This window comes from Pteropus alecto, unplaced genomic scaffold, assembly GCF_000325575.1.
Source record: "Pteropus alecto unplaced genomic scaffold, ASM32557v1 scaffold152, whole genome shotgun sequence".
NCBI classification, from domain to species: Eukaryota; Metazoa; Chordata; class Mammalia; order Chiroptera; family Pteropodidae; genus Pteropus; species Pteropus alecto.
In genome coordinates this window covers 10478514-10494445 of record NW_006432227.1, presented here as the reverse complement: position 1 = coordinate 10494445, position 15932 = coordinate 10478514, and the positions used below count along the sequence as shown (strand labels likewise).

Sequence of the window (15932 nt, the reverse complement as noted above, 5' to 3'; positions counted from 1 at the left end):
TCCAGCCTGGCGAGGATGGGGGAGGATGGGGGACGATACTTTTGACTGGAGGAGCGGGGAGCAAACCAACTGCCTTCTGTGCACCCAAAAATGTGCAGACATTTGAAGGCCCGAAGACTCTTGGTTTTAAAAGATCACTTATTATTTAAAAAAAAAAAAAAATGCCAGGGACAAAAATCAAGCCAATTGTGACCTCGGTTGAGACTAACCCGAGAGAACACTCCTCTCTTGAGCGGAGCTTCATTTATGGCTATTTATCCTGGTCTTTACATAGCAGGACTGAATAGTTGCCATGGCAACTCAGTAAACAGGATTCGAGTGACCACTGAGGGGTTTAGTGGCATTGTTCTCTTTAGGAAGAAGAATGGTGGCTTTAATGCTTCCTTTGCTAAAATTTCCTGAGAAGATAAAGCTGCATTTTTACAGGTCGTCAGTATGTGATGTTCCCAGAAGTCGAAGATGCTGCTTGGCTATGATGCTCCAGTCACAGGAGGACAGGCCGCACGAGTGGCTGCCAGAAAGACAGGGGGAATTATGGAAGGCTACCGAACACCGACTGGGCATTTTCCAGTAAGTACGGAGACGGAATGGGACCATCTCGGAAGGCCGTCGGACTAACTGAATGTGGGGAGGAGACAAAAGAGCTGACAATCCAGTGGGTTCTAAAAAGTCCCTGCTGCCCGCTCTCCTGGTGCTTTCGCCCTCCCCAAGTTTTCATTAGCTTCTTCTACATCAAAGATTATCATTCACATTTCACCCTGCGCAATGAAACTTCATTCTCGATGCTTCGCTTTTGGCCAGGCAATCCGAAACCATCCTCTTCATTTAAACAACATGACTTGAAAAAAAAAAAAACGCTCATGGTATTTTGAATAGAGTATGAACGCTGGGTGTTTTGACACATCATGATGGTATACATTTCTCAAAATGCAAACAGCCGTTCCGTGCAGTGAACATTAACGTTAACTTCCTGTTTTAATACCGATTCATTAATGATAATGAATGCACCACACTAACGCAAGATGTTAACGGTAAATTGTATGTGTGTGTGTTGGAGGGGACACTAATGCAGGAACTCTATTATGTGCTCAGATCTTCTGTAAACTTGAAAATGTTCCAAAAAATAAAGTCTATGAATTTTTGAAAATGGAAATAAGAATGTTCATCCCGTAACAAGGTCAAGGATTAAAAGAATATTTTTTTTTTAAAGAAGCTAATTACAAAAGTCCGCCAAAGATGATTTAAAACTAAACCTAAATCTGGCAATAGTCAGATTTTCCTGTGATTCAGCTTAAACTGAGGGTTAAACCTGTGAGGGTGAATGAAGTGAGCTGTAAAGCTGAGCGTGTTCTGCACATTCAAACAGATAACGCAAGTGTGAATGATTTCACACAGCTGAGTGTAGCTGTCGCATGCCCACGTTACCTGTTTCATACCTACGACTGCCGCCCCCTAAGCACTCACTGTAACTATACGCACTTGAGAAGGAAGGAAAACAATCCCAAGGCCATCCAGCTGCTTAGTGACAAGAGGCTGGACAGGAACCCAGGCCCACACCTTTGATCCCACTGTTTCTATCTCATCCCACTGCGAATGGGCCCCTGCACCTGTGCGGCTCTGCACCTGTGCGGCTCTGCACCTGTGTGGCTCTGCACCTGTGCGGCCTTCCCACACCGACGGGGCTGCAGCTCACTGCAACATGCCAGGCCCGGGGCACCTCCTGTATGCCTCAGCCAGCATGGAGCAGGGCCATCTATGTCTTTGACCTAGTCTCAGGTTCTGCAGATAACCCCAGTGGAGCACAGAGGGAGAGGGGCTGAGGGGCGGGACAGGAAACCGAGTGAAGGAACAAAAAACATAAGTATGGTCAGTAATAAGCCAAGCTCTTCAAAACCAGGTGCTTCTAAGAGCCTTGAGATATTGTACTATCATGTGCTGATGCCTGAACGAAGATTCTGAGATCAAGTCATGCTCAGGACACTGCTTATTAGAGCAGGGAAAGGTATGCTTATTAAGAGCTTAAAAATACTAAAAATACTTTACACACTCTTAGGAATGAATATGTATCTGACGTTCCACTTTAATCGTAAATGACTGGATGAAAACCAGTGAAGGGAAGATGTAGAAATGCAGGTTTCATCTTTAGTACAAGACCTTTCCATAAATAGTAAGTGCTTAAAAAAAAAAAATCACAAGGGTTGGGGGTGGATTTTTTAAGAATCGCACTAGACTGCCTTTAGGTGTAAGGAAAGAGTAAATTCTCTCTCCCTGATGGTTATTTGGGAAGAAGATGCCTCTTCTGTGTCATATTTAAAGGGGATAAAAGACCATATTTCATTAATTAGTAATGCAAATGTGTTCCCACCTTGACGTGCCTCAAATTGGGACGTGTCACTGACCGCTGACATCCCAACAGCCATCCCGATGTCATTCCACACCTGAGTGCCTGTGAATTTCATCACAGCTTTACATTTCCATCTTGTCAAATTCTAGGCACTATTGGAATTACACTGTATCCGGCTGTCTTGTAAATGCTGTCAAAATATTCTACTACAGATTCCTCCATGAAAATGGAGTTACTTTATCTGCAGAAAGGCCTGGAAACAGAGTGGCAAAGTGCGACTGTGTTACAATGAAGCGAATATTTGTGGTAGAGGAATGACCTCTGGGGGGTCCAAAACAAGCTACCTTAAAATGCGCCTCCATGGCATGCAGATTACTTTGAGCTAAAGGCAATTTTACTTCAGGCTCAAGAGAAACTTCTGCCCCTCCTTTAAACCACCTACAAGAACTTGAATTAGGGGCCTTGCCCAGAAGCCATGATCACAGATAACTTCTTTTGACCCATCCGTAGCCAAGGCAAACTTCTGTTTACTAAGCATCTGCTCTTATCATCCTCCAAGGACCCTTTGAGGCCCCCAAGGTGCATTACCTCATCCCCAGCTCAGGATGTCCTATGCACCTCACTCCCAGTTTCTGTCTCTGAATCTCTCCTACATGTGGGGTTTGTGTGCGCAGATGAGATGAGATGTGATGTTCTCTTGTTAATCGGGCCCCCGTTGATTTGATTATTAGAGCTGCTAAGAGAAGCAGAGTAGGGAAGGGGATGTTTTTCTCCTTCTCCACAACCCCCTTTCATACTTTTTGCAAAGCAACAACCAAGAGCTGAAGGATAAGACAGCACCCTGCCCTAGTAGCAGAGGTTCTGCTTCCAGTGATAATGTAAATAATGGTGCATTTTACCAAGGGAGCTTTAGATTCAGTAAAATATGGTAATAGATGATGCTGGAACTGAATGATGTACAATTTCTGAAAGTTCAATCAAAATGTTAGAATTCAATGTTTAACCTTTCAGTTTAAACCCTTGTTACCTGACAGATTCACATATCCAGGCATTCTTTGCCCAGTCATGGCAGGTAACAAAGGCCTGGGGACCCCATTTAGATATGAGTGAGTATAAAGCACCAGCCCCAACTGTGAAAGTATGTGAATGAGCTTCTGGGACGGGACTGTGCTGTGGTTGGCTGTTCCAAAAAGGCTTTGAAGCCCAGGGGGGGCCACTTCTGAGAAGTAAGCTTTTAGAGGTAGACAGGGAGAAGTAATGCGTTAACATAGAAAGACTGGTTTATATTAAGGAGATCACCCTAATACTGACCTACTGGACTGTTCCTAGCTAACTTCCAACTACATCAAAGATCACCCAGAAACAAAAAAATATGCAAAAATAACTAGAACGGAACCTGTGGCAATAAGGGTTAAAGATAGCGCCTAAGAGTTGATCTTTGGCAAAGTTAAGCACTCATATACCATGGGTATCTCCCCAATGTCCTTTTAAGAACAATGTGATTCAACATTCACTGAGCACACATGACAGCCTGGACCCCGAGCTAGGCGGCAAGGTGAGAAGGTACACAAGGCAGGCCCTGCGAAGTCGTACTGGTCAAGGTCTTCTACGTTTATGGAATACTTACTCAGAAAATAGGATTAAGGTAGAGAGACCAAAGCTTTAAAAGAAATGTAAAGGGTTACTGGAATAAAGTTTAGTAAGACTAATGAGAAATTAGATAAAATAAGAAAACAGTACAGGAAGGATAAATATGGACAAAACTTCAAGGTAGTCAATGTGCCACATTGTCATCAGAACTTTTTATAGAAATGTTTGGTCTTTAAGAGGGGGAAAAAACTAGAAAAAAATGGCAGGCGGCACCTGGGTCATGCACACATAAACACTGAGGATTAAAGGCACGATTCATTAATTCAGTCATCAAACCGTGATGCCTCTGGAAACGAAAGGCTCGTGTTCCCATAATGTGGGCACGGCGTTCCCACTCTCTGTGGTCGCGGGCCGTCTAGGATGCCGTCTAAATGGGGGACGTAGTCTTATACAAGCAGTGGAGCGTGAGAGAGAGGGGTACAGGTCATCGGGGTAATTGAAGCGCAAAGCGCTGGCATCCTCTGAAGTTTCTCGACGACGACGAGGTCCTCTGGGAGATGGCTGACACGTCTTCACGTCTCACCGAGGCTGAGCTTTAAGACAAGGGCCAATGTCATGTCTCTGGCTTTGTTCTCCTGATTAATGCTCCATTTTCCAGCGAATGTGACCGCAGGCGCCCTTACAGACCTCACGGCTTCCCTCTTCCGGGGCCTGGTCTCCAGCCTCCCCTCAGAGAGGGCCATCCCTCTCCACTTTCTTCCCCTCTTCCCTTCAACAGACTACTCCCAGTAGTCCGCCTCTGCGGGAAGCCAGCCCCCAGCCCAGGGAGAGTCAGGTGACACAAGTTCTGCCTTTCTGTGGAAGACTTGACAGAATCTTCGAAGATATTCTTATATCTGGTTAAAACTTCAGAGACGATGCTGCTGGAATCGAGGTCCTTCCATCTGTAACGTGAGCGCTCCTTCCACCAAACCTACAGAACGAACGAGGAGGAGGGCCCGAGGAGGAGGGCCAGCCAGTCAAGCCCCCCGTGACAGCCCTGACTGCCACCCTGACTGCTTCTGCAGCAAGCTGGCCTGCCTCACGTTCGCTGGGGACAGACAACCCCGTCTCACCCCAGGCGAGGTTTTCCTGATAGGTATCAGTCAGTACCCTCCTTTAATTCTGTCGTACATCTCCTCAGGGTTTTTCTGAGGAATGCTAATGACAGACTTTTCTGACTAGAACTTATTTGCTAAAATACCAGGCAAGGAGGGAAGGGAAGGATCAACAGGCTCTGCAACACCCTTGGGGAGAAATTCTGAGGTGGCAAAGCAGGTTTCCTTTGATACAGACATCTCCTGGGCTTGGTCTGGACACTCCTGGCCAGAAACTACTACTGCCTAAGCAAATACAAGAGAAAAAAGCTAACGGGAATATCATCAACTAAATATCGTCTCGTGGAGAAGCCTGCCCTTTGAAACTCTGAAAATTCTAAGCCGAGAGGAGGATGACACTCTTCACTGTTATCTAAAGAGGCCTGGATCAAGAGGTATGCTTTTCGAAAATTCGCTTCAGAACTTAGGGCCAAGACTTTCTAAGGCCGCGAATGAAGTGCCTTTTATAGAACACCCAAGATTGGCTACAAGTTGTTTATAAGAACGAAAAGTCCACATATTACTATAGTCGAATTGACATAATTGTTCCAGCATTTCAGTTATAGTTTCCTTGCTTCTACCTGCTTTCCAAAGCAAACCACAAAAATCAAAAAGAGCGACAAACCTGTAGAATCTGTCAGAAGCCATGATCCACGTTCCTGAACGCTGGACAAAATACCTACACACACATAGATTTGAACACGCGCTCTCGAGCTCCCCTGATAAACAACTGATTTGAGAAGTGAATGAGAGGTACGGGGAGGCAGCCTCATCCTTCCATACCGGAAACATACATTCTCTGGGGCGAAGGAGGGCAAGATTTTTCCCGTGAAATGTCTAGAAGCACCTATCTTTAGACAGAAGAATATTCATAACAAACCCCCAATGAGGGTTGTTTACATACGTGTCATATAACATCATCACCAGTAACACTCTGATATCTTCAATGGAACCAAACGAAGGCTAAGCAAGTCATAAGTTAAGATCTCCATATTCTAATTAGCATCTTTACCCTTAAAATCACACCTACACCTTAGGCCTCAGACAAGTCAGTTCTTGTGTCTTTGCCTTTACTGGGTGGGTGCCTTTAAAATGTTACCAAGACATTTGTTTCAAAGTCTTTACAGCCCCTCTCTTGTGTTGTGAATTACTGTCTGCCCCAGGTCCGGGAGAGGAAAAGGGTTGTGAGCCAACACAAATGGAAATATAAGGTTGGGCTGGATGCTTTTTAAAAGGCAAAAGCCAAGGCAATTAGGTACAATCAAATCCCAGCAAGGAAAAATAAACATCAAAAAGAGAGTAATTTCTTTAATATTCTGGCTGCTGAACAGTTTTCAATTCAAACCGGCCTATTTTGAAAAGCTATTGCAATTTAATGGAAAAAGGAACTTCATGCCATCACAGAAGGAAAATGAGAACACGTGGGACTGAGTTTTTCAGAGCAGAATTTCAGTCCTGATGGGGCTGGCACGGCAGGTCCCCGAATCTGAGATGGCAATGTCTGGAATGCTGCACGGTTTTGTCCTACGCCACTAAGAAAAAGCGTTCCCATTTCAACTATGGTTCGCTAGGAGCTACAACTCCCTCTTAATATCCGAGACCTTAAGTCAAGGGAGAAAACATGCCTTTTTAAGGATGAAACATGGTATTATCTCTGCTGTAAAAAGAGGAAAGAACCACCGACAAGATAAACAGCTCCTTTGAGAATGCACCAGAACACAAAGCCCAGCCACCCTGTCTTGTAAATACCACCCACTGGGGTTACGAAGTGGAATTTAAGCCAGCTGACATGGTAACACGGTTACGTCTTAACGACCAACTTCCTATGCTATGTCAAAAAAGTTGCCCTTTTTTTTTTTCTGTGATAACCTAAAACGTTTTAATGTAAATCTGAAAAATGGAAAAATGAGTTACTTCTTAAACTACCAGAGCAGACGCACATTAAGTCATCACAGACTTTCTATATAAGACCGGTTGTGGCCACTTTATACCAAAATGCCACATTCTCACCATCACACCTCACAGAAAGGTAATGAACCAAACAGGCTGTTCTTCCTTGGAGAGAACATTCGGTTTTGCCTTCATAGAAGACACAGAATTCAATAGTGTGGTTCTTATAAGTCAACATCTTTAAACTATAAATCAGGAATCACTGTCATATTGTCAATTAGTAAACAATATAAAAAGTGAGATCTAGTCTCAGCCAAGTTATCAGAATAGTCTGATAACTTGACACAAGTCTCAAGGGAAACAGTTCAGGTCAGATTCCTTATCTTGATCCTTATAAGGATGACATCTGGGTTTTCAACATGAGGGGCTCTAGACCTTACTGTCTTGTGGGGGTTTTCGTCTCTTCAGGGGGGGTTACTAATGTTAGCTAGCTAGTTGGACATGAGCAACAGGGGAACAAAGGAATAGGGGCCCAGCCTAGAGACCGCCCAAAGAACACACCAGTGATAGTAGAATTCTGGGTACGCATATGTGCACTACGCAAAGAGTTTCATAGCAGCCAGGTGTCAATCAAAATGACCTCACTCGCCAACCACCTAGGAATGCCTTTGGAAGCACCCATCATGGCCCAGGCATAAAGCAGCCGTTCCCGCTTCTGGGAGGTTGACTGTCATTGTTAAAGCACTCTGCTACAGCTCTTTGCTAAAACCAGGTGCCTCCTTGGAAGCATGCTTTGTCTTTCTAAAACACTTTAAATCTCACTGACCTTTGATTCTTCACTGCAGTGGGGAAGAACCGAGGAAAACGGCTAATTGTACTTTTATGCCAGTGGGGTGACACCAAAGTTCAAATTGCCCCCAACAGTAACACTAAGAGCTAATGTTGGCCAAATCAAGAGAATTTCGATTTTTAACAAACTCTAAGGCAAGTTGCCTGTTTCAGTCTTGGACTCGGCTTTATTCAGATAGCTTTTACTTTTAAAGCTCACATTGTTTCTGATTAGGATATGGCATTAAAAATCTAAAATCATGTAGCTTAGAATGAAAGCTCATGATGACAACCTTTCAGGAGTTTTCAAATTAGGACCACCCAGTTAAAGTCCGTAAAATTCAGCATTACCACTCAGAATACAGACGCTTCGCCACGTTTGACAACAAAGCAGAAATAAATAAAAGAAAATCAACCACAAAAAAAATACACCATTTCTTCTAAAATAGAAGCTTGCGCAAGAATGTCACACCAAATGCTTAAAAAAAAAAAAAAAAAGTGAGGCTTCACAATGTTTCATTTTCAACTAAATTGCTCTGAAACTTAGTGGCATCATTCAAAAGCAGACAAACAGGCCCAAGAGACAAAGAGAATTCGCCCATTTAGTAGTGTTAGGTTATAATAATCCCATATGTTTCCAGCCACCTATAATGAAAGGACCTAGGAAAAAGCAAATCTGTGAGTGACAACCCCAGGAGGCAGGGTCCTTAAAGACAGGTCTCAGAGGAGAACTGTCCTAAATCTTACCTTCTGCATGTTTGGCTTGAGGCAGCGAACAAAGAAAGGATTAGAGGAGCTTAGCGTGGCCATTAGCGAATGCAGAGAGTCCTATCAGAAAAGAAAAAAGTTTATGTTGATTTAGTCTCTCAGTTTGTGGTTCTTTACATTTCTCAGCACTGTAGGCATTTATCAGAAACAAAAAGAACATTAATCATGGGAATATTTTTATTTCTAATTATGGGTCATTCTAATATAAAATCAAGATATTATAATTCATTGACACTGAAATTATTTCACAATACAGTATACAAACTCAATTGTCCGTTCCTTGAAATAGTGCCATTAAAAAAAAAACTCATCCTGTTAAACCACCCTAGAATATTTCAATGTTTAGTACAGAAAATCTGAGAAGCACCCTCCCACTGCCTTCCGGCCTCCTAATGCACTATTTCCACCAAAATGACAATCTACACCAGTCCCTCGCTGGTCTTTGAGCCATGATTTCTCACTCTTGCCTTTAAATCACCAGGCAGATCAATCTTCTGTAATACTGCTTTTTCTTTTTTTAAGTTATTTTGTCATTGGGAAGAATTTTTTGACATTTACCAAAGCAGACGGCGTGGAATGAGGGCTCATCATCGCCTTCAGCTCAGCTCATGGCCAATTCCATTGCATGTGCTCCCTGCCTTAGTACGTACTACGCCCACCCCTTGCAGAAAAGCAAATTCCAGCCATCCTATTATTTACTTCATCCCTCCGTAATTCAATATGTATCATGAATGGCTAATCACTTTAAAACATATACTGGTCACCATATCCATAACATCATCCTAAAAAGATTAAACATAAATTCCTTAATATTAATATTAAAAAGTATACCTGTCTCAAGTTTCACATTAAAATACTCAACTGTCACAAATTTCACAACTTTTAAATGCTTTGTTCTTTGATATCAGAATGCAAGTAAGGTTCATGATACGTCTTTTAAGTCTGTTTTAATCCATTGGTTTCCTCCTCCATCTCTATCTCTTTTCTTACAAATTTGCTGAAGAAACTGGTTGTCGACAACACTACATTGATTAGTGACTTCTCTGCTTAGAAAGCTTGCAGGTTTTTCCACAGATGATGAAATGGCCTGGCTTTCATGGCCCTTCATATTCTGGTACAAACTGAACTTCCTACAAGGCATCTGGTCAGCTGACCTCTATCTACTCACAGTCCTCCAGGGACTGCACTCACATTCCTCCTTCTCTACCCTGAAGGTCCACCTGCTCTTTTCCATTTCCCTGATTCCTGGTCCAATTTAATTCCCAAATATCCACAGAGCCTTCCAAGACAACTCCAGACAATACTGCCATAGAAAAAGAAAGCTCCACTGGAAGACGAAGCGTCTAGGTTTTAGAATCAGACAGAACTAGGTTTAACTCAAACCTTAGCTTCAGTCTTTAGAGAGACTGAATGGGTTTCTGTTTTATAAACCTCAGTGTCCTCGTCTATAAAATGGAAACAATAACATGTACTTACAAGATTATGGGAGAAGTGAATAAGATAACGTAAAGTGATTGGCCCAAGGATGGACACATAATAAGTTTATCATAAATGATAGTGATTCTTATTCTATCAGGGTCAAACCTGCTCTCATGTGATCACATTACCCAGCACTGTCGGCCACACTGGGCGTATCTGGCTCATCATCAACCACACTGTACAGCAGATCTCACACAGACCCCTGCCCGATGCATTCAACTGTGAGTCAAAGAAAGACAGCCCCACAGAGGGCAGATTTTCTAATGCTGGTTGACTGCTGCGCCTCTATCTGCCTTCTTATTAGGATTAAGTTGGGGAAATGGCCATCACATGCTCTACCTCTATACTACATAAAATGCTTACATATTTAAAATGAAAATAAAAATGTTCCTTGTTTTCTTTGAATTCTGAACATCTGGACAGGGTAACTGACACTGATCTTATTTAAATATGTACTTGGTTATTATTACTAGTTATTACTAGTTACAAAACTCCAGAGCTGGGAAGAAATCTACTGTTTTTATAAGATCATCTAAATGCAGATCAGAGTGATCCCACATGACCAAGCAGTCCTTCTTAAGAAGAAATGCTATTTCATAAGCTTAGAATAAGTAGTTATTTATTTTTAACAACAACAAAAAGAGAGCTGCATGTTTTCCTCTGACTCAGAAAAAAAGTATATTTCTAAAGACGTCTGGTTTAAAAAAATAATATCAACAAAAAAAGCATTCTCATAGAGCTCACGTCCCTAGTTCCAATTTTCAATTCTTAAATCCCAATTTTGATCGACTCACCAAAGCCAGCAGTGCAGACTAACCTTGAATTGTGAGCTGACCGTGGGCCGCCGATGTTTGCTTCCACATTTCAAGGTATCCTGGTTATTGCGGCTCGATACGTGTTCGAATAGGTCATAGATGAAGTCGAACCTTTGAGAGCACAGAGGACCGTGAGGGGCACACACCCAACAATTAGGTGCTGGATTACTGTAATTATAATGCATTTTCCCACTGACAGTAACACACCGAGGCCTAGAAGAGCTAAGACAGCTTCCAAAGATCTCAAACCAACCATGCCAAAGAGCTTTAGGCATTGGGAAAAACATGTGGCCGCCTTCAGAGCACTAGTCCTGCGGGAGAGAGGTGGACTGGGATGAAAGTGCCCCCGAGTGACAGCCCACTTAGGAGTGCTGTGTGTTAGGGAGCGTCACCCAAGCTTCTGTTGTCTTGATCGCCTGGAGAAGGGGGATGTTTGTTTTGCACATCTCACCGTGCTGCAAAATTCAACCAATTAACAGATGGAAAGGTGCTAATGATGGAGTGAAGCGGTCCGGGGTTCAAATCCTGCCTCCACCAGTACCTGGCTGCGTGGCTTGGGCAGGATACTTGCCTCTCTCTAGGCCTCAGTTTTATCATCTGAAAAATGGGGGCGATTTTTGAATTGATCCCGTAACTCCGGTATGAGAATGAAATGAGGAAATGTACACAAAAAGCTGAGCATGGCGCCAGGCGCATCCTAAGTGCTGGTGTTGGTAGCTGTTACTATTACTGAACGTGCTACAGAATTCACCATCGCTACTGATAAAGTAAAAGGCTTCTCGATAACTTTATCTTCCTCCCATGGACTATAAAGTGGGGGTGTTTGGTGGCTTCACCAAGACAAGGAAAAGGTGGGGACAATGCCTGGGCCCAAGGTGGCAAGGTCAGTCGCTTCTCACTTTGCCCCAACCCTTTTACGGTCCTGTTCCAGGGCGCTATTATTTCACGCTCGCTTCTTTGATGTTCTCCATCAGTGATGTGAGCCCTCTGGAGAAAAGCTCGGGTTCCATTAAAACGTCACAGATGTCAAAAGTGAAAGAGCAGAGTAAGCAAACAGCCCAAGCCCCTCGGTTTGCAGAGAGAAACCTGGGGCTGAAGCAGAAAAGTTCCTTATTCCAGTCGCAAAACCACTTTCTGTGCTCACAGAGGCAACCAGCCAAACACCAGCTTGCTGATCTCCACGCCACACCAAAAAGCTTCTACTCAACATCAAGACACTGCTTTGACTTAAAACCGCCTCATAACCAAGAAACTGATTGGACAGATAAAATGCTACGGTGTTTTTAAAACATCGCCATTTTTTTTTTTTTTACAGGTCTGAAAACTCATCTAAAATTAAAAATGGCTGAAAATGTTACAAACAGGAACTCTTCAGATAAGAGAGTTGCAACTTTTAAAGACTGAGCACTTCCAGTTCTGAGCTTCTAAGCTGACACTTTAGACGGGCTCCGTTCTCCCCAATTCACAGCTATGTAATTGACAGGGAGGCCACCTGGCACTGACATTCCTAAAAGTATTACTTTCCTTCCTTAGATATTAAAAATTTGTTTCTGTTATAGATTCACTCTGGATCTGACACAGGTATTGAAAGCTCTAACTCGGGCTTACTGTTCTCTCTCACAAAGCCTCCTGGCTTAAGATATACAAAATAGCTAAACTATTCTACTATTGATTTAATTTACAATTCATGCATGAATAAATGAATGTGTAATAAATTTTAGCTGAATTAATACCTGTTTATTTTTCTTGACATCATTTACATTAACAAGGGACAAAGGGGTTCCACAAAACCCAAGGCTGAAATCAGTTTGACGCATAGCTCTAAGATGGTCATGAAGAACGCGGCTCGTACTGGTTAAGATCGTAGGGTCCTGGGCCACGCAGAACACACCGAAACTAGTCGTGGGATGCTGGGCTAGTCACTTAACCACTCCAGACTCAGTTTCCTCATCTGCATAACGGGATTAATAATAGTCCCTAACTCACAGGTTTGCTGTTCTTACGGTACCTCGTTAAATGGTCGTCACTGTTACTAACACTATTTTATATCTGTTGGTCATTTTATTGATGAAATATGGCCCAGGGAATATGATGGTAAACTGAGCTGCTTCCATATTACTTTTTTCTATATTCGTGATTAAAAGCATTTGCACAAAGATTACTTTGCTTGCTAAGGACGTCTCGGGGAGGAGACTGACATACCGGCTTTCTCTGAGCAAGTTGAGAAGATCATCTCTAAAGGTGTCTCTGTTCTTCTCCAAGATGCCCCGGACGTCATACTGCACCTGGTTTTGAAAAAAATAAGAGAGAAAGCAGAATTGACCAAAAGAATAATTTCGGGTCATAAGCATCTCTTTTAAAAAGCGAGACCCATGAGGTCCTTTCAATATCTTTATGATAGACTTCTGAAATTACTATTTCTCTAAATACCGAATGGGCCAGTATTGATAAAGATCTTAATTACGGAGTTACCTCTCCAGCGTAGTGTTTCACTCCAAAATTGTTGACTGCAACTCTGGGCTTCACGTAAAAGTGGTTATTCTAATAAAAAAGCAAATACAAACTTGCTTATAGTTTTGTTTACTGATTTCCATTGACTCCCAGCAAAAACTAACTCCAACACTGAAAACAACTTCAAAATCTACCAAGTATCAAGGTTTAGGACATAGCGTGTGATACGCTTTATCAAAACCATGTAACTCTTATCTGTGTCATTGTAAACTAAACATGGGCATATTGTGACAAAGAGTCCCAAATCTATTCCTTTGGTTTATTTCAATTTAGTTCTAGTAATCAGAGAAGGCGGCGACTGGTTTGAGAAAAAAATTAAACGTGGGAGGCACAATGGAGATAATGGCACAGAAATATCTCATATGTAATGTTAATCCACAGATTTGCTATTCAGACATAATTAAGAATTGGCAGATCCTGACATACAGCGTGTTGATTGTGTAACTTCTCCAATAAGGTGCTGTCCGTGGCTTGAGGAAAATGGCTTTCTTCATTGATAAGGGCTAGCAGGCCAAGTTTCTAGAAGAGTAAAAAAGGTTAAATGAATAAAGAGTTAAATGTATCCCTCAAAATATTCCAGAGCTCCTTTTCTCTCTATCAAATAAGTGACTAAAAGAAAAGGCATAGTAACTTCTTAGAATAAAAAAATTCAGAATAATACTATAAGGAAATCCAATATATTTAAATTCCACATAAACATATATTTTTAAAAAATTGAACCCACTAAAATTTTGTGGACAAAACTTTGACAATCAGCCAGTCTATTATTGGTACTGGCAAGGCTTTTGATGCTGACCTAAAATCTAGGTGAAGCCAATTTGCACATCGCTGATTTTAAAGTATTGAGTTCAGTGAGACAATAGTCTTGAAGCAGCCAAGTATTTAAATTCAACCTGGCACATTTACATCTGTTTCCAAATGGTCCACTGTATTCTAAACGTTCACATCTTTGATGTACTTGTTCACACAAGCTATTTCGTTTCCATAAACATGAATCAGCCCAGATAGACACCCTTGGGACTGTAACAACCCTTCAACAATATATTACCTTCTCGATCAAATCTAGGCATTCTCCATTGTCTATCCAGTCAATATCTTCCCACACTAATCCTTCCCTGTAGAAGGATTAAAAAGGGCTGAGTTACAGTGACATACAGCTTTCAAGCTATCCGATATAGTGGCTGATTTTTTAAAACTTTGAATTAGAATCTATGAGTACTTACCTGCTATATTCTAGTTGTTCTAAAGAAAAAATATGCTTGTTGAAATATTCCTGAAGTTTCTCATTTGCATAATTTATATTGAACTGTTCGAAGTGGTTAACCTAAGGGGAGAAACCATTCGACAGGTATCTTTATTGCTGTATTACATTAGAGGTGAAAAACACAACAAAAATCCACAGAGAAAAATACCAACGTCTGTTAGAAAAGATTTAAGACCAGCCAATAAGTGGACAGAAAAGAATCCACGAGTCCCACTCGTCGGAAGCATACCTCAAAGTTTTCAAACCCGAAGATGTCGAGAATGCCAATAGACTTAAAGTCGTCTTTGCCTTTGATCCTGCTGTTGATCTTCTTGATCACCCACTCGAAGCAGCGTGCGTAAAGTGCCATGGCCAGGGAGTCTCTGCTGTCTACAGCCTGAGGGGGAGGGGACGTGGTCACGACAAACAGCCCGGGCAGGCAAGTCCATCCCTGTCCGACTCTGGGGACCTTGGGACACACAAGCACTGAACGGAGGTGGCACCTGTGCCCCCGATGTTAAGTAAATCAACACTTGAAAGAAAAGATAAACTGGAGCTCGCTTATTTTCTTTACAGTAAGATGCACCAAGAATCCCTTTAAATATCAAGCTCCAAAGGCAACTTTATATGTTGAGTTACAGGAAAGAGTCTGAACCAATAGATCTAGCTACAAATTTTATCAGGTTTAAAACCATAATGAAAACTGATTTTTTTCATTTTCATCATCTCCTCCTGTTTTACTCTGTACACATAAAAGTTTTCTTCACAGTATGTGGTTAGCATTTTTTACTTATCCAATCAAAAACAGATTTGATCGAGTAGAACACATAACTGGCTCCAGGCAGGAGCAGAGGCAAAAATAAGTAATATACAACATACTGTTGCACTGTTTTAATATATAATAATAAATTACCATAGTTAATGTTTAGTTCTTATTCTGTGACAATCAATAAGCACTTAGCATATATTTTTTATCATTATCTTTACAAGAACCCTATGAATCAGGCACAAAAATTATCCCTGTCTTACACAGCAGGAAACTGAGGCACAGTGAACAAATTTCCCAAGAACAAGTAGTAATACGTGGAAGAGTCAATATTCCAACGCAAGCCATCTGCACAAGACCCAAACCCCTTCAAGATGTAGCTTCATCGTCTCTTAAGAAATAACTCATTAACTTTATCTGTTTCCCTCGAAATAGATATCTTTATTTTGATCATGAACCAAACTCATTTAAATGGTTTGCTGTAGTCACCTACTTGAATCAAAGCCACAGATCTGAAAACCCAGGAGTGTCTTTTAAAAACAAGCTTCGATGACAAAGTGTG

The 15932-nt window shown here is 41.9% G+C and overlaps 1 protein-coding gene across 1 annotated transcript in view; it reads right to left on the bottom strand.

Annotated features, from left to right (window-relative positions):
• MYO10 (myosin X) overlaps positions 1-15932 on the bottom strand; it is a 190800-nt gene that overhangs the window by 59643 nt on the left and 115225 nt on the right. The window contains exons 12-19 of the mRNA XM_006907122.3: positions 14855-15004; positions 14585-14685; positions 14410-14476; positions 13788-13880; positions 13323-13391; positions 13053-13135; positions 10853-10961; positions 8536-8616 (exon numbers count right to left, since the gene is read on the bottom strand). Of these exons, the coding sequence (XP_006907184.1) occupies positions 8536-8616; positions 10853-10961; positions 13053-13135; positions 13323-13391; positions 13788-13880; positions 14410-14476; positions 14585-14685; positions 14855-15004 (753 nt within the window). The remainder of the gene's footprint in view (positions 1-8535; positions 8617-10852; positions 10962-13052; positions 13136-13322; positions 13392-13787; positions 13881-14409; positions 14477-14584; positions 14686-14854; positions 15005-15932) is intronic.